Source organism: Heptranchias perlo, chromosome 1 (assembly GCF_035084215.1).
Source record: "Heptranchias perlo isolate sHepPer1 chromosome 1, sHepPer1.hap1, whole genome shotgun sequence".
Classification (NCBI taxonomy): Eukaryota; Metazoa; Chordata; class Chondrichthyes; order Hexanchiformes; family Hexanchidae; genus Heptranchias; species Heptranchias perlo.
The window spans coordinates 112,216,051-112,241,125 of NC_090325.1; the positions used below are offsets into that span (position 1 = coordinate 112,216,051).

The 25,075-nt window shown below is 41.3% G+C and overlaps 1 protein-coding gene across 9 annotated transcripts in view; it reads left to right on the forward strand.

Moving 5' to 3' along the window:
* Nucleotides 1-25,075, forward strand: part of LOC137324931 (cytokine-dependent hematopoietic cell linker) — a 134,161-nt gene that overhangs the window by 103,016 nt on the left and 6,070 nt on the right. For 5 of the 9 annotated variants that reach the window (XM_067989623.1, XM_067989682.1, XM_067989645.1 and 2 more), the window contains 11 exons: nt 920-1,056; nt 1,506-1,557; nt 2,283-2,345; nt 7,505-7,530; nt 12,775-12,797; nt 20,832-20,966; nt 21,092-21,116; nt 21,360-21,378; nt 23,673-23,769; nt 24,554-24,582; nt 24,823-24,914. In XM_067989623.1, coding sequence (XP_067845724.1) covers nt 920-1,056; nt 1,506-1,557; nt 2,283-2,345; nt 7,505-7,530; nt 12,775-12,797; nt 20,832-20,966; nt 21,092-21,116; nt 21,360-21,378; nt 23,673-23,769; nt 24,554-24,582; nt 24,823-24,914 — 698 coding nt within the window. The remainder of the gene's footprint in view (nt 1-919; nt 1,057-1,505; nt 1,558-2,282; nt 2,346-7,504; nt 7,531-12,774; nt 12,798-20,831; nt 20,967-21,091; nt 21,117-21,359; nt 21,379-23,672; nt 23,770-24,553; nt 24,583-24,822; nt 24,915-25,075) is intronic. The other 4 variants (XM_067989630.1, XM_067989637.1, XM_067989665.1 and 1 more) reach the window with 4 other exon arrangements.

Genomic DNA, 25,075 nt, shown 5'->3' on the forward strand with positions numbered 1-25,075 from the left:
ACAGGTGTTGGAGAGGAATTTTAAGGATTTTTCCCCTAATTGGCCTGGTTTTTAATCTGGTTTTTTTGCCTCTCCCACAAGATTACATGGCTACGGGTAGGTGGGGAGTGCCCAGTCGTGAGCATAAGGCATTACAACTATATGGGACAGGCTAGATGGACCAGCGGACCTTTTCCTGTCCGTCATTTTCGTATGTTTGTAGGTGTGGATATAATTGGCAATGATGCCCAACAAGGGAGAACAGCCTCCTGAAATCCATATCTGGGATCATTCAAAAGAAGAGCTCATAAAAAATGGGCCTGTGGATGAAGTAGGGAAGAACAGCCAGTGTCCAGGAAATTATGAATCAAAGCCTTCAGGAAACAAGGGAAGAAAACTGCAACAAAACAGATGGAACGTTAGGTGAAAATATACCAGCTTACATTATTTCCGAGCTTGGTACAATCTATCATTTTTCAGCAGCTCTTCAGAAGTATTTTTCATAATGGTGATTCATTATCTGAAAATTGGACACTGTTGCCCTCTAGTGACTAAATATGGATATTGCTCGGTGGAATGTGCGTGAGAGAGAGAAAGGTTCCACAGTCTGGTCCAATCAGCATTACTGGTTCTTTCCGCCCACCCCCTCTCCCCCCACCCCAGTAATTTCACACCCCATAATATTTTTCAGGCTCTAAATAACTGTGACACATTTATTCCATGTCTCACATTATTGTATATATTTTTTAATTAGTCTTAACTTAATAGAACAATCGAGGCATAACACGTGCATTGAAATTAAAAATTAAAATAACAGCAGTCGTGTATGACACAATTTAACCAGCCACCACTTCCTGCCGTCACATAAAGCTTCACATTGTTTTACAAAAGGCAGTAAGTTAGGTAAAAATGTTTGGAATTTTGGTTTTGTTATTTACAGATAAGCGGTGTTTGCCGACTGTGCCACCCCCACTTCGTCCAAAGGGTGATCTACCCCCATGTCAGAGACCCCAAGCAGCCCCAAGACAGCAGTCAATGACAAATATACAACCCAGCATGCAGTACAGTAGCAGCAATGTAAGTAACTACTGTAACTGTAGTGTTATCTCTACAGCAATTGTACTTAATAATATGTCATTCAGAATGGACACTTCAAAATGATACAAGTTATACTTAAATACTAACCCAAGTAATGCTTAAAATCCAAACATACCTCTTGTTACAAGTTCAGAGAGTAGCAAATTAATTGTTTTAATTTAGTGGCATATCCTATTGACATTTGAACTACTGTCTTTAGTGGAGTTTTACTCTTCACCAGGGAAATTTTGCTGTAACAGGAGGTTACAATGGTAGAGTTTAATATGATGGGGATGAACTGTAATTAAATACATATTTTTTAAGCATAATATTTTAACTTGCTAGAATGCAAATTACAAAATGCAAGTACCCTTTACAGTCGGATTTACTTTGTTCTCCTCGATGTTTTGATTTGCTGCCATATTTCTAACCTGCGTTTTACTTTCTAGATGCAAAGAGAGAAGCAGGGTTCCAACAGTCACAGAGGTTTCACTGCTCAAGGTAATGCCGCAGGAGCACCTTTACAAACTTACTAAGCGTTTTGCCTCCCACCCTCAGTAAATAGGTCTACTCTCTTCAGGAATTCTGCGCTCACCCTAGGCTTTGGATCATCAGTTCCACTTTTTGTAGTTTGTTTCTCAGTCCCAGTTTGATGCCTACTGCTGTATTCAGCTATCAAACAATTTTCTTCAGAATGGTTCTAGGCATTGTAGTAATTTGACGTGACATTGTGTAGGGCCTCTATGTAAAATATGCAGTTGCACTTTTGGGATTAGATTGGTTCATTCAATATACAGTAGACAATCCCCATCAGACCTGCCCCCATCTTTTAATGATAAACAATGTACCTTGTATGGTCTACTGTACATTAAAGTAATTTTATAAAATGGAGTCGCTAAAACAATTAGCTTGGTATTTCACCAAAATTGGCACTGAAACAATTTACATGGAAAATTATCATTACTTGATCATTAACTCTCTATTAATTTAGTTTCTGCCATTTTAATGTCAGTGATATGATATAACTCTATGCAACTTAGCTTATTTTGACCATTAACAGAAAAGATTATTTATGTACATCACTCCCAAAAGAATAGGCTCACAGCCACCATGCTCGGAGATATTTCATTAATATTTCATTAGGTGTACTATGATTAATGAAAAGCAAATACAGAAGAATGTGACAGAACCATTCCAGTCATCCAGATGTTTTTGTTTTTCCTCAGGCCCAGCTGTTGACAGAACTGTAAAACCATTCAAGTCTGTAAAAGTCCCTTTCCAGGTTTCAGGTATTTGATTAATTTGTTAACATTAAACCGTAAAAGGTCACATTTCAAAAAGAAGACAGAAAATCTATGGATTGTAGTTTCCATTGTGCTATTTAGGAGAATTTGAACTTTCATGTTAAAAAGAAACATCATAAATCATAATACTATATGAAAGGGTCACAGGAGGGGCAAGAAAATTCTACTTGAACATTAAGGCCCAAACTTCTGGTCGGGTTCGAAGGGTGGATTTGGGTGGATTGCTCGCAGGAGCCTACAATAAGGGGCTGAACCCGAATCCGCTGGATTTCCACCCGATGTACAAACCAGCCCAAATTCCAGATAGAGAGAGGGAATGGGCGAGTTCTCTGCCTTGCCCCCCACCCCATGTCAAACCACTGCTTTGGGAGGGTCAAGCCTGGGAGCATTCTCGGGCAACCCTGAGAATTCTGCCCAGCACAACACCAATAGGCCCAGTGAGACCTCTGTCAGCTGACAGCAGGCGTAGGTCCCGTATTGGTCCTTACTAAGGTCCCAAAAAGTTTTGCCGGCAAAGGGCCTCGATTACCTTAAAATGGATGGCAATGTGTCTCTTAAGAATAAAATCTATATTGTACCTTCAGCCTCAGAGCCTACCATCGGAGTGCAGTGGTGCCGCTCCATATATCTACCCAGCAGTCGGGGTAGCTACCTTTGTTGTGCCTATAAAGGCGTGAGCCGCCCATCCCCACTATGGAAATGACCCCAACCCTGCAATTTGCAACAGGGTACGTGTCCTTGGTTGCAGGTGGGTAGGAGTCCTGTTCCACTGGCATAGTGGGATTCAAAGAATGAATTTACACTACGTTTAATGTTTGTGCAAAACCATTTCAGCTTTGCACCATACAGCTGTGCAGTATAAAACAACGGTTAAGGCCCAAACTGACTCCAAATACGAAGTGGGGTGAGATTCTACCCTCCAAGGAGTGTCACTCTGCCTCAGTCTTGTTGGGTCAGGTTTGACCTGACTCCAGATTCTGGCTGCATTGACACTAAAGGGATAGATGTTGCAACTCAGAAAATCTCTCCTTACAATTGTGTGAAGTGAGGGCGCTTCAAACTGACACTTCAGTTGTAATATAAATGTACCCGATGAGCTGTGTCCGATTGAGAGATGATTGACAGGTGAGTACAGCTTACCCCATCTGTAAAAAGCAAAATATTGCAAATGCTGAAAATCTGAAACCAAAACAGGAAAAGTCAGAAACATGCCAAAGATTAGCCAGCATCTGTGGAGAGAAACCAATCAGAGTGCTCTAGGTTAGTATTCATCTTCACAGCTGAAAAATAAATGACAGACAAACCTATTTACAGGATCAGAAGAACGGGGAGGGGAGGGAAAAATATATTTTAAAAAATAAACAGGTAAACAGAGAGGTGAAGTATCAGTGGACTAATTGCTTGATGATGTGACAGATCATCTCGGTCAAGTAATAAAAGATAGCAGTAAAGAAATAAAGGACATTGAAGAAATAAAAGATATGGCTGCTTACCTCGTCGGCAGCAGCCCGAGGATAGGTTCCAGGTGAGAGATGGCGAAGCAGCAATGGCGGAGGGGGAGGGGGAGGGATTGGGATACTGTGGAGTTGGTGGAGCACTTCCTGCTGCTCCTGGCTACACAGCAACAATTTCTAAAATAATTTTGCTTAGTGACCGCTTAAGAATCCCTCTTGCTTCGCTCTGCAATATTGAACTTAGTGTTTTAGGCCTCCTCATTTACATATATAAGGGGCCTAACGCTTGTTTTGGGCAGTCGCCTGGGATACCAAAATCAGGTCGGATGTCTTTCAGGCGTCCTTTGGGCACAGGATGTTGGTCCCCGAAGCTGGCCCTCGTTGTACCCATTTTACACCCGTAAAATGGATGCATCGTGGTCCACTTTCTACCCCTTAGGTTCAAAACTGTTTTTTTACAGATGATTATGTCAGGATAAGGCCATGGTAGGGCCTTATCTTGGAGTGTTTGTATAATACTGGGGATGTCACATTATTACAATGGGTAGTGTAGCTTGAATAGATAAAATCATGGTCATTTAAATACTTCAGTGAGCAAGATCCATTCATTCCCATGTAAATATACTTGAAGTGAATTCAATGCAATTAAGTGGCCTTGGAAAGGTCTTAAGATAAATTTATATCTTCATAAATACAAGAAACAAAATTATTTGTGATGCTGCACATATATCTTTAAATATATATTTAAATATATCTTTAAATGTTATCAAATCATACCATGAATGAACCAAAACCTATACGAGAGGCGAGTGCGGGGCCAGCAGGGCCAGCGGCAGGCTCGCATCGATTCGTGGGCATGTGGCCATTTTATCTCCCAGGCCTCATTACTTTGTTAGCACTATTCTGAGTCTGCTCCTGCTTGGCGCCAGGTTTCCTCGGCAAGACCAACACCGGACACCGAATGGGTGACTGCGGGTTAAAATTTCATCGGTTCTGAATGACATCATCAGACCCCTACTTTTGCATTTCAATGAGTCCCTCTCTTACCAGGTGCAAAGGTCATTGACACCACCCCAAACATGCCTGTTGAAATGGCGCAGGGCGAGAGTGCGATTTGGACAAGGTGCATGCCACGCTGCTGATATTTTCAACCCCCCCCCCGCCGCACACCCCATTCGCGTTGGGCATGGGGAGGGTTATTAAAATCGGCTCCATAGTGTGTGGATTGCTGAGTTAAAAAACAGAAATGCCTGTTTGAAAAGCAATCTGACTCTAAAATGTGCAACCGATTGTGCAACATAAATCACAGATCTCTGCTAGTTTTAAAGACTGGAGTAAAAACAAACAAGATAAATCGGTAATCTTTGAAGGCAAACTAAAGGGAAAAGATGAAGTAATGTACAATAAATGAGGGGAAAGTAGAAAATATTTACCTTCAGTTTCTGCGTTGCTGCTCCTGCTGACAAACTATGGCTTGTTCTACAACAGTTAAAAGTCATGATCGACAAATTGGCAACACTAAAAATAGCCAAAAATGAACAAAATTGAGGCCAATTTTCCAGGTGCAGCCCCGTCTGCCAGCCTTGTATATTGGGAAATTGTGAACATGTTGCCCTTGGACTTTCAGTCCATTCATTTTAATTGTAGGCAGTGCGCCTGACAATTAATGACTGGTGCACCCGGCGAGCAAGGCTCCCCATCAGAAACACAAACTCAGAAAATCGGCCCCAATAAGTTTGGTAAGGAGCAATACCTAATTACAAAATTTTACTGGCAATTTATTTTAAGGTAAAATTGTCAATGTGGTTGGAATCATTAGATACATGGGGGGTAATTTTGACTTTGGACACTAGTGTAAAATGGGCGATATCGGCTCGGCCACCCGTTAAACACCTCTCCCGATTTTAGTTTCCATTGAAGTCAATCAGGAGAGGTGTATTAATGGGAGGTCTGGGTGGTTTCCCTTACTTTGCTTGACCTAGTAAGGTCATTACAAAATCAAAATACTGTGAATGCTGGAAATCTAAAATAAAAACAGAAAATGCTGGAAACACTCAGCGGGTCAGGCAGCATCTGTGGAGAGAGAAACAGAGTTAGCAGCCTCAATTTTTACGGGGGGTGGGGGGGCGAGAAGGTTGCACGTGAGCCCGATAGCGGGCGGTGCACCAGAGAGTCCGGGGACGTGGAGGCCCGACCCATCTTAACGGCAGGGCCTCATTTAAATAAAACTTCCCGGAGTCCCTCCCAATACCCGGCCAGATTCACTACCTGGCCAGCATGCAGGAGTGGAAATTTGGGGGCAGGAGGCCATGAGACCCGTGAGAACGGTCCCCGTCTGTCAGTGGGGGAAGGAGGGGGTTCCAAGGTGATCGTGTATCGGCGATCGATTTGGGTGGTGGGGTTCCCCCGTGATCGGGGGGGATGTCACGGCTTAGGAGGCCCAGGGATTCCTTAAGGGGCCTGGGGGGAGAACTCCTGCACCTCTTGAACCACAAGCAGTTTAAAGAGACAGAAATTTTTAAAACTTACCTTGGCCTCTTCTGGCCAGTCGATTCCTCCCACCTTGGTTCTGCTGCCGGGCAGCAGACAGAGTGGGACTGCTCCTGCCTTGACATTAATATTTCCTCTCGGCACTGATGGCATCATCGGGTTGCAACTTTTGCTCTTAAATTGGCACCTGGCTGCTTTTAGTGGGAGCCTCGTCAATGGCCTGAATCAACGCCGTTAATATTTCAAGATTTTAACCCCTCGCCTTGACCTTTCTCTGCCAGTTGTTGGGAGAGGGGGGGTTAAAATCGAGGCCAACGTTTCAGGTCGATGACCTTTCATCGGAACCCTTAGTAAGGTCATTAACCTTCTTGCTGCACTATTTCCACTACATGCAGTGATCATGTTGGCAGCTCTCCTTGAAGGTCCAGGTCTGTCTATGTCAAAGATGACCTCACCCCCCCCCAACTCCCCCACCCCAGTTTTACTTTTTCTAGAAGGACTTCTACAACTCTGAGAAAAAAACTTGGCTGCTCTCTGGCTCCTGCATTCCTTCTTAATTTGTTATCTTCTCCAGATGTTGCTTCACTGTCAAATTGAAGGAACACAATATCTGCACCCTTAAGCTGCTGCAGGACTTTAAATCTTGCAGCAGCATAGAATTTCACCCCACCCCACCCCCAACAGGAGAGCCCCCAATTAGAAGCATTTCTGACACCTGGAACTCATCCATAATATTCTAATGAGGCTAATTCTACTTCTCAAAATGAAAAACAGTCATTCTCATTTTGCAATCGATTTCTTAATTTTCAAATTGAACTAGACATAGCTTACTGAGATGGTAAATGCCAACCAGTCTGCAAGTATAGTTAATTGCCTCTTTGTTGTTAAAAATACTTTTAAGTACATCAATCATGTCCACATGCTCAAAATCTAGGCTTTTGTGTTCGTATTACATCGTAGTTGAAACAGGTGTTGTCAAATGAGGTACTCATATTGTGACACTATTTAACATCATGACACATTTTTGCATATAAATATGTACGTTTAACCAATGAGTTATCAAGGGGTAGTCTTGATAACCTCATTGTAAATTAGATATTCATTCGTAGATATTCAAAGAATTCATTTTTCAGCTGATATACTAAGAAATAGTCATCAAACTGATACTGTTTGATATCAATTCTTGTTTCTATTTATCAGAAAAAAGTCCCATTCTTGATTACAAGGTAAGAATACTTCTAATCTTTCATTCAATAAATCAATCCAAGAAAATATACACTTTGTTTATGTCAGTTATACCATAGTGTATTATTTTTTGCTTGTACACTTGGAGTAATTTTTCAACTTTGCACTACCTTGCACATTGCTGTCCACAATTTACCATCTATTATGGATGGATTTCCCAGGATCAGCAACTAACAGTGGGGTCCCCTGCCTCTAGCACTAACTCAGCCCTTTTAACTTTTCTTTTGATAGTCTTCAATAGTCAGTTGCTTTGTTGATCTATAGAGTTAAATTGAGTCTACAGCACAGAAACAGGCCATTCGGCCCAACTGGTCTATGCTGGTGTTTATGCTCCACACGAGCCTCCTTCCTCTCTACTTCATCTAACCCTATTAGCATACCCTATTCCTTTTCCCTCATGTGCTTATGTAGTTTCCCCTTAAATGTATCCATGCTATTTGCCTCAACTACTCTTTGTGGTAATGCATTCCACATTCTTATCACTCTCTGGGTAAAGAAGTTTCTGCTGAATTCTTTATTGGACTTATTAGTGACTATCATATATTTATGACTTCTAGTTTTGGACTCCCCCACAAGTGGAAACATTTTCTCTACATCTACCCTATCAAACCCTTTCAATATCTTAAAGACCTCTATCAGGTCACCCCTTAGTCTTCTCTTTTCTAGAGAAAAGAGCCCCAGCCTGTTCAGCCTTTCCTGATAAGTATATCCTCTCAGTTCTTTTATCGTTCTTGTGAATCTTTTTTGCACCTTCTCCAATGCTTCTATATCTTTTTATATAATATGGAGACCAGAACTGTGCACAGTACACCCAGTGTGGTCTAACCAAGGTTCTATACAAGTTTAACATAACTTCTCTGCTTTTCAATTCTATCCCTCTAGAAATGATTTGCCTTTTTTATGGATTTATTAATCTGCGTCGCTACTTTTAGTGCTTTGTGTATCTGTACCATGTCCCTTTGCTCCTCTATCCCATTTAGACTTATTATCCAAGCAGTATGTCGCCTCCTTATTCTTCCTACCAAAATGTACCACCTCACACTTATCTATATTGAAATTCATTTGCCAATTACACACCCATTCTGCACATTTATTAATGGCCCAGAAATTGCTCATAAAATAACGGCGATGCTAATAGGGCTCACCGTTATTTCAGGGGAAATGGAAGAGCAAGTTCCAGTGAGCGCACATGCGCAGTGAAATGTGGAAATTCAGAAATTTCTCTAGCATTTGCCCTGCTCATTTGAAAGCTGTGCAGGAAGGACAGCTCACTAGCAGAATGAATGGACCAGCACAAATTTGCTCTCCTCCGGAAATGAACTAATCTCTCCATAAAAAGGTACGCTGGGTTTTTTAGGTCTAAACTAACTTTAAACAGCATGATAAGTCTTAATGACTGCCAAACAACCTCATTGGCACTGAAAATTAACTTTTAAAAATGTGGGCTCCTGTTACTAATAAAAAAATTTAAAAAATTAAAAGAATTTTAAAAACTTTTTTTATGTCTCTTTTATCTCTGTCTTTTAATTGGAAATTTCTTACCCTCACTAGCTTTCACTTCCTGGTTCTGACTCTGCGCGGCTTGTCAAGTATACTTCAAGCTGATTGATTGAGGGGAGACAGTGATCCTTTCCCCACTCACACAGCTCACTGATGCCCGGGAGAGGATGCTGCACTTTTTGCAGCTCACCATTAGAGGAAGTTCCCACACTAAAGCCCGCAAATAGTTTGTGGGTGAGTTTATAACTAACGAGCAGCGGGTGACGTTCTTTTGCCGCTCAACGCAATTTCCGGGCCATTGTCTTCTTGCATTTTGACGCATTCTTCCTTTGTATTCACTATAACCCCCAATTTGGTGTCGTCTGCAAATATTGAAATTGTACTTTCGATTTAATCAGCTTCAAGCATTCTTGACAAGCCGCACAGAGTCAAAACCAGGAAGTGAAAGCTACAACAGTTAATTCAATATAAAATCAGTTAAAGAAAGCAAAATAAAGAGAGGGATTTGGGTGTCCTTGTACATGAAACACATAAAGTTAATGTGCAGGTACAGCAAGCAATAAGGAAGGCAAATGGTATGTTAGCATTTATTGCAAAGGGGTTGGAATATATGAGTAAGGAAGTCTTGCTGTACAGGGCTTTGGTGAAATTACACCTGGAGTACTGAGTACAGTTTTGGTCTCCTTATCTAAGGAAGGATATACTTACCTCAGAGGCGGTGCAACGAAGGTTCACTAGATTGATTCCTGGGATGAGAGAATTGTCCTATGAGGAGAGATTGAGTAGAATGGGCCTATGCTTTCTGCAGCTTAGAAGAATGAGAGGTGATCTCATTGAAACATATTAGATTCTGAGAGGGCTTGACAGGGTAGATGCTGAGAGGCTGTTTCCCCTGGCTGGAGAGTCTAGAACTAGGGGGCATAGTCTCAAGATAAGGGGTCGGCCATTTAGGACTGAGATGAGGAGAAATTTCTTCACTCAGAGGGTTGTAAATATTTCGAATTGTCTACCCCAGAGGGCTGTGGATGCTCAGTCATTGAGTATATTCAAGACTGAGATCAATAGATTTTTGGACTCTAATGGAATCAAGGGATATGGGGGTCGGGCAGGAAAGTGGAGTTGAGGTTGAAGACCAGCCATGATCTTATTGAATGGTGGAGCAGGCTCGAGGGGCTGTATGGCCCACTCCTGCTCCTATTTCTTGTGTTCTTATTCCCATGTCCAAATCGTTAATGTAAGTTGTGAATAACAGTGGTCGCAACACCGATCCCTGTGGGACATCACTTCCAACCTTTTGCCAGTGTGAGTAGCTACCCTTAACCCCTATACTCTGTTTTATGTTTTGTAGCCAGCTTGCTAAAAGTCTTGGAACATATAAAAAAGGCCAGATTGGTCACTTCACTCACTCCTTTATAATCCAGATCCCGAGATCAAATGTCACTGCCAATCATTTTAGCTGCACTCTCCATGTGTAACCTGAATGTCACTTTCTGCTTTTTTACCCTAACCTATCATTCTCATTTTGCCATCGGTTCCTTAATTTTCAAATTGAACTACGTATGGCTTACTGTGATAGTAAATGCTAACCAGTTTGCAAGTCTTCTACCCTTCAGTACAGTTAATTGCCTCTTTGTTGTTGAAAATACTTTGAGTACACCAAATCATGTCCACATGCTTACTTGCAAATAATTCATAATAAATAATTAAAGCAATAGACTGTTCTATGATGAGAAACATTACTAGGCTAAATCCTGAAATCATCTGTGAATCACTTGGAAATCCTCTTTCTATTATACCTCTCTTGTTACTGCTATCATCTCCCTATCCGAAGTGCCCATCACATGTCTGCAGTTTAATTCCTTTTCTGACAACTGTATCATACCTCCTCCTTGCCTTGATTTCTATAATCTTAGATTGCTTCCGATCATATTCCAATTTTATAATTACAAGTTGTTATTTTTTCTTGCTCTTCCGCTGTTCTTATTCCTTCTACTTCTTTTCATAATACGGTTTTCTCCAGATATCCAGCTTTGACTAGCCAATCTAATTAGGCTTTCCTGCTTCATGTACTTAGGGACTGATAAGTCGATCGATCTTTCATTACTCACAATACTCCAGAAGGAATCCAATCTTCAGCTTCAGGCTTTCAGTTTCACTGCATTTCTTGGGTAATTATGTATGTGGTGGAAGGTATAAACAAGGTGGAAGTAAACTAACTAATTTGGACAATAAGCATTGGATGAGCGATCTGATGTCTGGAATTTCCGGCGGGTTTCTCTGACGGCAGGTCACCGGAACCCCCGGAGAAACAGCGTAAATGGCTGAAAAAGGCCTTTTATGCCATTTCTCCAGGCTTCAGCCAATCTCACACCGTAACTACGATAGACAATCAAGAAGCTGCCCCAGGGTGGGTAAGTAACTCTGGGCATTTTAACCGCCTACCTGCCTGGTTTCTGCCCCCTGGATAAAAGTGGTTGGATAAAGAGATAGTAGGCTATCGAGCAAAATGAGGAAGGAAAGGACAATTGGCACATTAACTTTTAACATTCAGCCACTTGACTTAAAAGCAAGGCATCACTTCCAATTTGCTACATCACAGTGGAAATTCAATCAGAAAATGGAGACCTCCTGGATGTCTTATGATATGGTAGTGTGCTACACTAATTTAATCCCAATTCCACTGAAATAGTTTAGATACTTTTTGGATTCCAGAAATTCCACAGAAACTGCATTTATTGAGTTTGTTAATAGTTAAAGTGCCTTTTGTTCTTTTGATCTTTTTGCTCTATCTTTAAAATAGTGAGAGCCACAGATTATATAAATATGAGCACATAATTTGACTTTGACTGTGAGCACAGAGTTAGAGAGCATATGTTTACAGTTGACAAGCTTCATGTGAGATTAGAAAACTTTTCCCTAGAATTTTGCTTGATACTGTTGGGGACCAGGGATTATTTAAGAGAATATGCCTCAGGAGAGTAAATGAGTACAATGAAGTTCACAATAGGGTAGGCTGTACATGGTCTGTGGAAGCAGCAGGGTTGATGGACCTAATGGCCTTTTGTCATCCCATACTTTCTTCTGTTCTTAATATTCTGGAAGTCTTTGGAGAAATCTGTGGAGCTGAAAATCCATGGGGATGGGGGCGGATGACTCTTAGGAAAGTGTTAGGATGCACCCACCTGGGACCATCGCCGATGATCCTGCCAAAGTTTGCAGGGTCAGGGGAGGTCCCTTTACTAGCAAATCAGTGGCAGGTGCTCACATCACTAGGAATGCATTTGGGGTGACCGTCTGTTTCCAAAGGCTACAAACGGCAGGGAAGGAGTGGCCAGCTGTGGGTGGGGGGGGGGCAGTGGTGTCGTGGACATCCTTCCCCAGAAAGGAGAAAAGAAATTGTGCCAACCTTAAATCATCACGGTCTCAGAGCATGTTCCTAGCCTAGACCACCAGGCAGAACCCATATGCTTGCTGGCCTAGTCCACCTGGACTCACCTAATGTTTGGCCATTCTGGCACACTCCCGCTAAGTTATGGCAGGAGTGCACCAGAAGGGCTACAATTTTTGGTCCCTATGTTTAGCTATAAGCACAATTATAATTCAATGCACTTAAATTACTTTGAAAAATTGAGGACCCTTTTACCTCAAACAGATGGGATGGTGTTACATTGTTTACATTGTAATTGTTGTCTTACTAACAGTTCAATTGTTCTTATTCCCCACAGCAACCAGGACTACCACCACCCAGGTAATGTCAAGTTAAGTATATTTGTTCAGAATTCTACCATATACAGAGAGATTTATGGCAGACTACATTATTAAATGATTAAAAAAATCTATAGTTTATTTTACAGTCGGATACTTCCTTAACCCTTTAAGCATCACAGTTGCCCTCTTCCTGGTTTTGCTGCTGAAAAACACATTAAAGATTGATAGGGCCAGATATGTGAGGTGATCATGTCAACCTTTAGATTTCTGCCATTGGCTAAAAACCTGGCTCTCACATTCACAATGGATTGTGGGAATAAAAAGTGCAACAAACCAATTTACAATACATACATTAAGGGTTGAAATTCCACGTCCGTAACTTTGGCAGGAGTCCATCGGAGCAGCTGAGACCCGGCGTATCCATGGGATAACCCATGGGGGCGGAGCGTCCATCCACCCCTACAAGGCTATCAATGAAAGGGGGGTGGGGAAAGGGTTCCTATGTAGAGAGTTCTCATGCCCTGGTACTCAGTGAGGAACTGGCATAGAGTCAGCGCAGGTACACCAGGTCTCACCAGCTGTACTTCACCAATGGGATGGATGGGGGACCCACCTGAGGGTCCAGGCTGGGATTAGGACCTGGACCACTGAAGATGAGATGCTGAAATAATTTTTTACAAGTGGCATCCAGACATGGGGCAGCCTCGCCCCCTGGGAACACCCTCCAAATTGACAGATTTGCACCAGACTTTCTGACTACTTTGGCCTGGGTACCACAGATGTTCCCCAATCTGACAAAGCCCCACTACTCATGGGCCTCTGCCCCCGTAGCCGCAAACTTCAGTGGGGTCAGTGACGGAGATCATGGTGAGCGTATCCCGGGACTTACGCTGGGATGCATTCTCTGCACCCCTCCCCCACCACCCATCGGATTTTCAGGGCCAAATATATGTTACCATACGTACCAACATTATAGAGATATTTAGAAAATATCACTCTGCTTCACACTGCACAGTGAAAAATATATTGAAACATCATCAAATTTGTTTGTTTGACCTGTCACAGTTTGGAATTTCTGACTGATTCACAATGCAAGGATCTCTGTACGTTACTTATCAAAAAGTAACTGTTAGATTTAGCTCACAAGAGATTAAAACTCCCCACAGCTGCCTAAGGTGAGCGAGGAGGCTAAGTATTGAAAGTAGGCAGACCAGTTTATGGAATGTTGTATCCCAAATATTACTTCAACTTGAGATGATAAGAATCATTAACTCATCCCAGCGAGGAGGTTGGGTGATTAAATTGATCTAGTTTCTTTCCTCAGGGCCATACAGACTCATTGGGGTAGAAATTAGTATGCAATGCGCCCATTTCTCCAGAGTAAAATGGTTGAAAATTTAGTAATAGTCCTAGGCCCAACCATCTTCAGCTGCTTCATCAATGACCTTCCCTCCATCATAAGGTCAGAAATGGGGATGTTCGCTGATGATTGTACAGTGTTCAGTTCCATTCGCAACCCCTCAGATAATGAAGCAGTCCGTGCCCGCATGCAGCAAGACCTGGACAACATCCAGGCTTGGGCTGATAAGTGGCAAGTAACATTCGCGCCAGACAAGTGCCGGGCAATGACCATCTCCAACAAGAGAGAGTCTAACCACCTCCCCTTGACATTCAACGGCATCACCATCGCCGAATCCTCCACCATCAACATCCTGGGGTCACCATTGACCAGAAACTTAACTGGACCCGCCACATAAATACTGTGGCTACAAGAGCAGGTCAGAGGCTGGGTATTCTGCGGCAAGTGACTCACCTCCTGACTCCCCAAGGCCTTTCCACCATCTACAAGGCACAAGTCAGGAGTGTGATAGAATACTCTCCACTTGCCTGGATGAGTGCAGCTCCAACAACACTCAAAGAAGCTCGACACCATCCAGGACAAAGCAGCCTGCTTGATTGGCACCCCATCCATCATCCTAAACATTCACACCTTTCACCACTGGTGTACCGTGGCTGCAGTGTGTACCATCCACAGGATGCACAGCAGCAACTCGCCAAGGCTTCTTCGACAGCACCTCCCAAACCCGCGACCTCTACCACCTAGAAGGACAAGAGCAGCAGGCGCATGGGAACAACACCACCTGCACGTTCCCCCTCCAAGTCTCACATGATCCCGACTTGGAAATATATCACCGTTCCTTCATCGTAGCTGAGTCAAAATCCTGGAACTCCCTTCCTAACAGCACTGTGGGAGAATCGCCACACGGACTGCAGCGGTTCCAGAAGGCGGCTCACCACCACCTTCTCAAGGGCAATTGGGGATGGGCAATAAATGCTGACCTTGCCAGCGACGCCCACATCCCATGAATGAATAAAAAAATAGTACAGCCCACAAAGTGTACTGCTGCCAGGGTTGCCTTAAAAAAAAAGGCCCCAACCAATTTAACAGTGGACCAAATGCCCATGCAATTTGGGCGTGGGCCTCTGCCGTGCTAAATTGGTTATCGTTGCAGCCATTTTCGGCCCAACAATACTAAATTTAGACCCCACTGTTTCTTGTGGTTGGGGAGTCAGTGGTGAGGGAGTTTATCAATGCAATATTGTCACAAAGAGAATGAGGAGCAAAGTTAGGAGAAATTTCTTTATGCAGTGGGTTGTTGGAACGCTTTGCCACCGGGAGTGGTTGAAACAAACTATTGCATCTATTAAGGGAAAAGTAGCAAAATACTTAAAGAAGAAGATACAAGGTTATGGAGCATGAGCAGGGGCAGTAGGATTAGGTAGATTGCTCTAGCAAAGAGCTGGCACAGACACGATAGGTTGAATGGCCTCCTGTGTTATATAGGGTTCAATGGACTTTGTGGAGTAAGATTAATTTGCATAATTTACCTATTGTAAAGACTTTTGAGCTGAATTATTAATGTTATTTCAAAAATTATTCCTCTAAAATTTTGAAATTTTCCAATTTGAACAGGTAGCGATGTTAATTTGTTAAGTAAATGATATACTTCAATTAGTATGGGGAAAGTGTGTCAGCCTAAGATTGGGCCAGCAATGTAATACTATAAAGAAGTGGATCTTTCCAAACAATTTTCTTTCATCGAACACTATGGGAGGGAAGTACGGGTGGAGAAATAAATTAGAAGTCTAGCATGTTGAGAATTTTTTTGTAAAATGTTTGTGTTTCCTTTCCAATTCTGCTTTTGCTATGTCTTTCCTATTATGTCCTGATTTCCATAGGAATGTTCTAGAGGGTCTGGAAATAAAAGCAGTTAGTTATTACCACCAATTTGAGTGTTTATTTAGACATAACAGTGGCAACAAGGAGAAAAGATTGTTAGTTGTTTGTTAGTTAGGTTGTGGCCTACCTTGTCACTGACATTTTTTTTTTAAACATGTCGGCATTACATATAAAAATTGAAGAGTTCCAAATCAGGTCGAGCTGGAGTGAATATGTAGAAAGACTTCATTTTTATTTTGAGACAAATGAACATGCAACAGAGGCCAAAAAGAGAACAGTTTTTCTTACTATCTACAACATGTACATTAATTAAAAATCTGATTGCTCCTTCCCAGCCTTAAGACAAAACATATGAGGAGTTAGTCTGAGTGGGCAAAGCACATCTGAGGCTGATGTCATTCATTATTACGGGATGTTATAGAGAAAGCAAAAGGATGATGAAAATGTTTCTCAGTTTGTGGCAGAACTGAGGAAATGGTCTGAAACATGTGACTATGGTAGGTTTCTCGACAATGCAATAAGACACCGCTTTGTCTGTGGTTTGAAGGAAATGTCAGTACAGAGGAAACTGTTGGTAGAAGACAGACTCACGTCTGCTAGAACTCTCAAAATAGCACTTGGGATGGAGACTGCTGCCAGGCATGTGAGTTACAGGCCATAGGCTCCAACAGCTCCAGAGTGAACAGTCATTCAAACGTGTTGGAGGTGTGGCAAAAGAAATCATCATCATCCAGACCCCTGTTTTTATAAGAAGGTGAAGTGTCATAACTGCATTTTCCATAACAGGAAAGGGGCAACATGAAATTGTGATCCCTGCCTGGATGGAAATTATTAAATTTGTACTTGAATTGGACACTGGGGCTGTGGTAACTATTATGTCATCAAAAGTATATGAGGAAGATTTTCAGAAAATTGCCCTACTAAAAAATGAAATTTTGCTGAAAAGTTATTCTGGACACTCATTGCCAGTTCTTGAAAAAATAAAAGTCCAAGTAAGATGCAAAAATCAGATGAAACAATTGTCTGTAATTGTAGTTAAAGACAAAGATCCCATATTGATGGACCGCGATTGGTTCTGTAGCCTAAAGTTAAACTGGGCCAGTATTAAGAAGAACGTCACTCCAAGACCAACGGACATACTCATGGGAAAATACAAGCCCTTATTCAGTCCGAAATTTGGCACAGCAAAGGGTAACCAGGTATTCCTTAATGTTAAGAAGTGGACAAAGCCAAAAGATTTTAAGCCCAGAGCGTTAAACAATGCTCTAAAGGAAAGAATATCAGCGGAATTCATCTGCTGCTGAAACCCTCATCCACGCCTTTACCTCCAGATTCGACTATTTCCAATGATCTCCTGGTTGGCCTCCCATCCTCCACCCTCCATAAACTTCAGCTCATCCAAAACTCTGCTGCCCGTAACATAATTCGCACCAAGTCCCATTCACCCATGCCGCCTGTGCTTGCTGATCTAGATTGACTCCTGGTCCAGCAACGCCTCTAAATTAAAATTTTCATCCTTGTATTCAAATCCCTTTATGGCCGCGCTCCTCCCTATCTCTGTAACCTCCTCCAACCCTACAACTGACTCAGAACTCTGCGGTCCTCCAATTCTGGCCTCTCTTGTAACCCTGATTTCCTTTGCCCCACCATTAGCGGCTATGCCTTTAGCGGTGAGTCACTCGGCACAGAATACCCAGCCTCTGACCTGCTCTTGTAGCCACAGTATTTATGTGGCTGGTCCAGTTAAGTTCAATGGTGACCCCCAGGATGTTGATGGTGGGGGAATTCGGCGATGGTAATGCCGTTGAATGTCAAGGGGAGGTGGTTAGACTCTCTCTTGTTGGAGATGGTCATTGCCTGGCACTTGTCTGGCGCGAATGTTACTTGCCACTTATCAGCCCAAGCCTGGATGTTGGCCAGGTCTTGCTGCATGCGGGCACAGACTGCTTCATTATTTGAGGGGTTGCGAATGGAACTGAATCATCAGCGAACATCCCCATTTCTGACCTTATGATGGAGAAAAGGTCATTGATGAAGCAGCTGAAGATGGTTGGGCCAAGGACACTGCCCTGAGGAACTCCTGCAGCAATGTCCTGGGGCTAAGATGATTGGCCTCCAACAACCACTACCATCTTCCTTTGTGCTAGGTATGACTCCAGCCACTGGAGAGTTTTCCCCCTGATTCCCATTGACTTCAATTTTACTAGGGCTCCTTGGTGCCACACTCGGTCAAATGCTGCCTTGATGTCAAGAGCAGTCACTCATGTCAAGGAAAGTCAGAATTTAACAATGATAATAAAGTCCTCAATGTGCATTTGTTTAAAAAAAGGCTGAATTTTGCTATTGCATCTGCTCCACACATATTTCAAAAAACCATGGAGACAATTTTAGCTAGTCTCCAAGAAATTCAGTGCACCTTGGATCATCTCCTAGTTACTGGAAGATCAGAGCAAGAATATCTGCAAAATCTCGCAGCAGTTTTCAAGCGTTTACATGAATGTGATCTGTGACTAAAATAGTTCGATTGCTCGCTGTTACAAGAATCTGTAGAGTATTTTTCTTTTATTGTTTGTTAACAATAACATCAAAGAAGAAAGTTGAAGAAATGACTTCTAAACCTGCTCCAATGAATGTGGAAGAGTTGCAGTCATTTCTGGAACTTTGTTCCAAACAGGTCAGCGGTCACATACCCATTGATTAGACTCCTTCATAAGAACATAAAGTGGTCAAAAGACTGTCAAAGTAGTTTTGAACGGCTGAAGACTTTAATAGCACGTGCTATATATAGTAGTATGACACCAGTCCCTCAATTGGGTCTCGAATTACATTTAAGTAGATGGGTTTCTTTCTCACACCACAGTTTGTGAAGTCCAGTTGTGTTACATGCCCATGATAAAATCCTGGCTTCATTTGTTTCCATGTAGCAATATTTTTTACAAATCTGGTTGATCTTGCAAAGATACCACAGGACATTATGACCCTAATTTGCCACTGATTTTATCTGTTGATGCCTCTCGAGTGGATGTTGTAGCTGCAATTTCTCACCACCCTGACCAATAGCATTCACCTCCCGTACCCTAACTTCCTCCAAGACCAATTATTCATAGAGCAAACATGAACCCTTCCACTCATATTTGGAGTGAAGAAATTTCATACATGCCAATTCAGACATCATTTCATTCAGTATACTGATCATAAGCCTTTAGCTGTCAGATTCTCTGAGAACCAAGGAATAACGGTTTTAGTTTCAATGAGAATTCAAAGATGGGCTATTCAGTTATCAGCATGACACCCAAGTTTAAACCATCAAAATCAAATGTCAATGCAGATTTTTTTTGTCCCCTTACCTACATCAGGTTTATGTGCTGATAAAGATTTGATCATCAAAAAATTATTTTCTGAGCAGCTGAGCTCACTTCCCATCACGGTCAGTGACAGACATAATGCTACAGCACACAACCTTGTACTATCCTGTCTTAGGTACTACATAGCGAATGGCTGGCCTGATGATGACATTTTACCATCAGGACTATGATTATACGGTAGACAGAGATAAATGATCGATCGAACATAGTTGTTTGCTTCATGAACTTGGTGTTGTTATTCCACTCAAATTCTAAAACAGTATGGTCCAGGAACTGTTAGCTGGTCGTCCTGGTCTAGTCTCAGGATAAGGGGTCAACCATTTATGACTGAGATAAGAAGGAATTTCTTCACTCAGAAGGTGGTGAATCTTTGGAATTCTCTACCCCAGAAGGCTGTGGATGCTCAGTCGTTGAGTATATTCAAGATTGAGATCGATAGATTTTTGGACTCTAAGGGAATCAAGGGATATGGGGATAGGGCAGGAAAGTGGAGTTGAGGTTGAAGATCAGCCATGATCTTATTGAATGGCAGAGTAGGCTCAAGGGGCCGTATGGCCTACTCCTGCTCCTATTTCTTATGTTCTTATAGTCAGAATAAAAGGATCAGCTCGAATTCACATGTGTAGCCTTCTCTAGACAGCAACATAGAAGATGTTGTTTATGAGTGTCAAGCCTGGCAGATCAACTTACCTGTAAATCCTGTGGAAACTTGTACTGGCCAACGGCCAACAAAACCATGGCACTGTATTCATGTCAATTTCACCGAGCTGAAAATGTGGAAATTTTTACTTACTTTAGATTCTCATTCTAACTGGTTAGAAGTGGTTCTGTGTCACCAACAGATACAATGGCGATGATTGACATGGTACAGTATTTTATTGCCCAATATGGACTTCCTGCAGAGCTGGTCTCTGACAATGGGCCACCTTTTACGTCAAATGATTGTTCTAAATTATTGAGTAAGAATGGTGTGACTCATATTACTTCTCCACCTGAACACCCACAGTCAAATGAGGAAATTGAGAGGGTTGTACGTACATTCAAAACTTCTCAAAAGGTGTAACAAGGCCTGGCACCATGCATCAGAAATTAGCTGCATATCTTTTGAGTTATCATACCACATCTCATACCATTACCGCTATGACATGGGCTGAGTTATTCACTGGAAGGGAGTTATGCACTTGTTTTGAGATTTTTAAACCTGACTTGGAAACAGCATTGTCAAGAAAGAAACTTTACAATGCTGGATCGCCAACTTCGAAGCAATATTGTGTGGGAGAAAGAGTACTGTGCCTTGATTTCCATGGGAATGTTCTAAAGGGTCTGGAAATAAAAGCAATTAGTTATTACCAACAATTTGAATGTTTCTTCACACAAAACATTTCCTTTCAATACCTTACTCAGTTTACAATTTACCATTGTGATAAAACATCGATCACTGTTAGTGATTTGTTTTGTGAAATTCTAGGCCTCCTAAGAGTGTACCCAAAGAACTCAAACCACTTCCTCCTGCACCAAGCCACAAACATAGTTCCTCAGGACCTGACAATCTCCTGCACTCAATAAACATGCCGTTAATAACACAGGCTGAAAATAACATGGGGTGAGTTAAATCAAATACTCCACTAAGATAGCTAGCTGGTTTTATGATTTGAAATCAAATGCTACAGTAGCACAATAGCAAATACAATTGTTCGCCGTGTCAGTTAACTTTTATTTTCCTTTCAGATTACGGAAGAACAAAAGAAATGAGGTCTGTTTACTGTTCGTATATCCCTTTCACGTTCTCACATTTTTGCAAAGCAACTTTGCCAGGAAAACTCAGCAGTTTGTTTTATTCAGTTTCACGGTGGAATTGTTGTTTGAACTTAATAAAAACATTTGCAGATTTTTTTTTCTTTTAATATCCGCACTTAAGTGAATGCAATGGTTTGAAGATTTGTGTAGATGAATGCTTGCACTCCAATATAACTGCCTCTTTCTTTTTCCCCAACAGGCAATCATACCAAGGAATGGTAGGTACATTACAAAAAAAAACACTTGAGTGGTATATTGGAATATTTATGCAATACATTTGGCAATAGTTTATTTTCTAAAAAATCATAAGCATACTTCTTTCTATAATAATATAAATAGATGTACACACTATACAATGTGATTATTAAAGATCAGAGTTTTTAAATTATATTTTTCTTATATTTGTTGAAGAAGTTAAATTAAGTCATATGCACTGATACACAAAGGATACTTCATGAAGGTTTCAAAGTAAGATTTAAATTTCCTCCAAACCACAAGCTGATGAATATCTGCCTGTGAAACAGGAGGGGTGATTATGCAATCCAACCTCACAGGGAAATTGTGGGAGCCCAGCCCATGATTTTCTGATCATTCATTTTAAATAAATAGGAGTGCCAGATTACAGATTAAATAGTTCACAAGCACAGTGTTTGGTTTTAATAACAGAATTAATTGATAGGTATGTCTTTTCATGTTCTTTTTGGCCTACAGACATAACCAATGTGTAATGTGACATCAGTAACATTGAAATACAGTAACCATGGTATAATAAACACCATTGATACAAGTATCATATAGAAGCTGTGCACTGTTTTAACAAGATCAATGCACAATTTATATAGGAAAAATATATGATGTATTTATCTGCGATACTAGGGAAATGAATGGCAGCTCATCACCAGCAAAGATCCTCCTCTTGTTTGTCAGTTCCTGTGGTTCAATGGACCTACAACCTACCCAGTTTATAGAGTTAACCCTAATGCAACTACATGCTGCACAGAGATGGATGGGAGCATGTTACTGTGTGAGCTTTATTCCTACACATATGGGAACATACAAAAGTTAAAAAGTACTGCCTCATTCACCACGCCTAACCTAAAATTAGTTTTTTGTTATTTTTTAGTTCGGAAACAGAGAAAGTGTTGTGAATTGCTCCACCTAGTGGCCTCCAGGAGAATTGAAAAACTTAACTTTGCTGTGCACTTTGGATGTGGACAGGGTCAGGCTCAACTGTGATGCCCTCTTAGTCACATAGCCTATTGACTCTCATTGTCAATACTCACACATTAATAATGTGATTGGTGGCTGTGGAACTGTACCCCAGCAAGGGATCGACGCATTCAGGAAAAGATGAGGGAAATTGCAGAGAAAAAAGATTGATACATAAGCCTCTCCGTGGTTGAATATATTGCCTGGGCCACGAATGTTGAAGTTTGAGTTTACAGCTGTGATTCAAGAAATGGTTAGTTCCTGTTCAACACCAAAGTGTCAAAGGTGAGTGGCGAATAAAGGCAAGACATCTTCCAACCGAGAAGAAAGCAGAATTTGAAGATAAGTCATAAAGATGTCATAAAGATAGGAGGCATAGAGTACAAAAGCAAGGAAGTTATGGTAAACCTTTATAAAACATTGGTTAGGCCCCAGCTGGACTACTGTGTCCAATTATGGGCACCACACTTTAGAAAGGATGTCAAGGGCCTTGGAGAGGGTGCAGAAGAGATTTACTAGAATGCTGCCAGAGATGAGGGACTTCAGTTATGTGGAGAGACTGGAGAAGCTGGGGTTGTTCTCCTTAGAGCAGAGAAGGTTAAGGGGGAAATTGATAAAATCATGAAGGGTTTTGATAGAGTAAATAAAAGGAAACTGTTTCCAACGGCAGTAGGGTCAGTAACCAGAGGACAAAGATTTAAGGTAATTGGCAAAAGAACCAGAGGCGACATGAGGAAAAAAATTTATGCAGCGAGTTGTAATGATCTGGAATGTGCTGCCTGAAAGGGTGGTGGAAGCAGATTCAATAGTAACTTTCAAAACGAAATTGGATAAATACTTGAAGAGGTAAAATCAGCAGAGTTATAGGGAAAGAGCAGGGGAGTGGGACTAATTGGATAGCTCTTCCAAAGAGCCAGCACAGGCATGATGGGCCGAATGATCTCTTTCTGCGCAGTATCATTCTATGATTCTGAAAGTCATTCAGTTCTGCACTCAGCTGAATGTCAGTCACTGGCTATAAAACACGATGGGCACAGAACTGAGAGCAGTCTGCCATCTGTCCACTTCTTAGCTGAAGAATGGTACATGGTTCAGGAGGAGACTAATGAATTTGAAAATCAAAATCCAAAAAATAATAATCAATGCAGACTGCATTTGTCCTTTACCTCATAGAACACATCAACATGCAAAGCAACTTGGAACACTAGTATTAAAACACTAAATACAGACATTCATTAACCAATTGCAGATGCAATGATCACAATTCTTAAGACGTCTATCAGTTTAAAATTTTCTTCTCTAGATATTGATTTCAGATGTCCACCTGACATTATTCCACCAGTGAGACAGCACCATTCATTACCGGTTAGACTCATTTCCAGAAGCTCGCCAACAGCAAGGTACAATTCAAAATTTTTACAGCTAGTCTGTTTCTGACAAGTATTGTGTTTTGTCAATCTGGGGTACAAATTGGTATGCATGTGCTTGTTTATCAGGTGTAAAACGGGCACGAAGCATACCAATTTAGCAGTGGGACAGCCTGCGCCCAATCTGCACAGGCGTTGGTCTGAATGCTAAATTCGTGGGGTCCTTTTTTTTTAGGCATCCTGGGCAGATGAAATTATTCGGCCTCTATGGCCGCCAACATAAAGTAAGTTACGTAAAATGCTCCTGTGGAGCCAGGAGAAGCAGGAGTGCTCTAATCCTCCCTCCCGGGAATTTCTTGATGGCCACTGTTGGCAAGGCAAGCGGCCCCACATTGAGAAATTTGGCATGCCGTGAATTGAGCATGGATCCACTGTCTGAGAGGTTCTGCACCCCATGCACAGCCTTAGAAAATTTACCCCTTGGCATTAATATTAGGCTAACTGTTTTATTATACTGTTGGGCTAAATTCAACAAAAATGGAGGAAACCATTCAGACATTTTGAAGAACACTCAAGTCATGGTCTATATTATGTAACTATTAATGTTTACATGAGATAAACATGATGTTAGCCCCTTCAGATACACTCTGCTGCTTATTTTAACAATATGTGCCACATAATTAGACACTGAGCTGGATTTATAGTAAACTGAACAATCTTCATTGTACAGTTTACTATAACTGATAATTGATATAAATGATATAAGTGGTCTCTCACTTTTTTGTCAGTTATAATACATATTTTTTTTCTGTGCTAGCTCTTCGCATCAAACAGTCCAGATGCCAGGTATTTATCTGTGTTTATCAATGATTAATTATTTACTGTTATTGAATCCTATGTAGATTTCGTAATTTATATTCAGTATTAAGGCTTATGGAACCCATTTTGTGGAGTTCCTTCTATGATTATCAAATTAAGGTTAGACTTAAATCCGCTGCAAAAATATAAGAATTACTTTGATTTAAATTATATTAACTTGCATGGTTCATATCAATGATAAAAGCTTTAACTTCTCACAATTAATAGTAAAGCTATTGCAAGATACATCCAGATCATCAAAACATCAATCCAGTCCTGATCTACAAAAACCTAAACATTTTCCCAGTCCTGCTGCAAAGGTATAGTAAAATATTTAAATCAATTTATTAATAAAATCTAGTAATAAGTGGAATCTGTTTATTTTTATATCTGTACATAGTATATACTCCGAAGTATCATACAGCAGCTAATGTATTCTCTGTGTAAAGAGCTGGTGCTGCAGTCTGAGTTTAGTAATTAA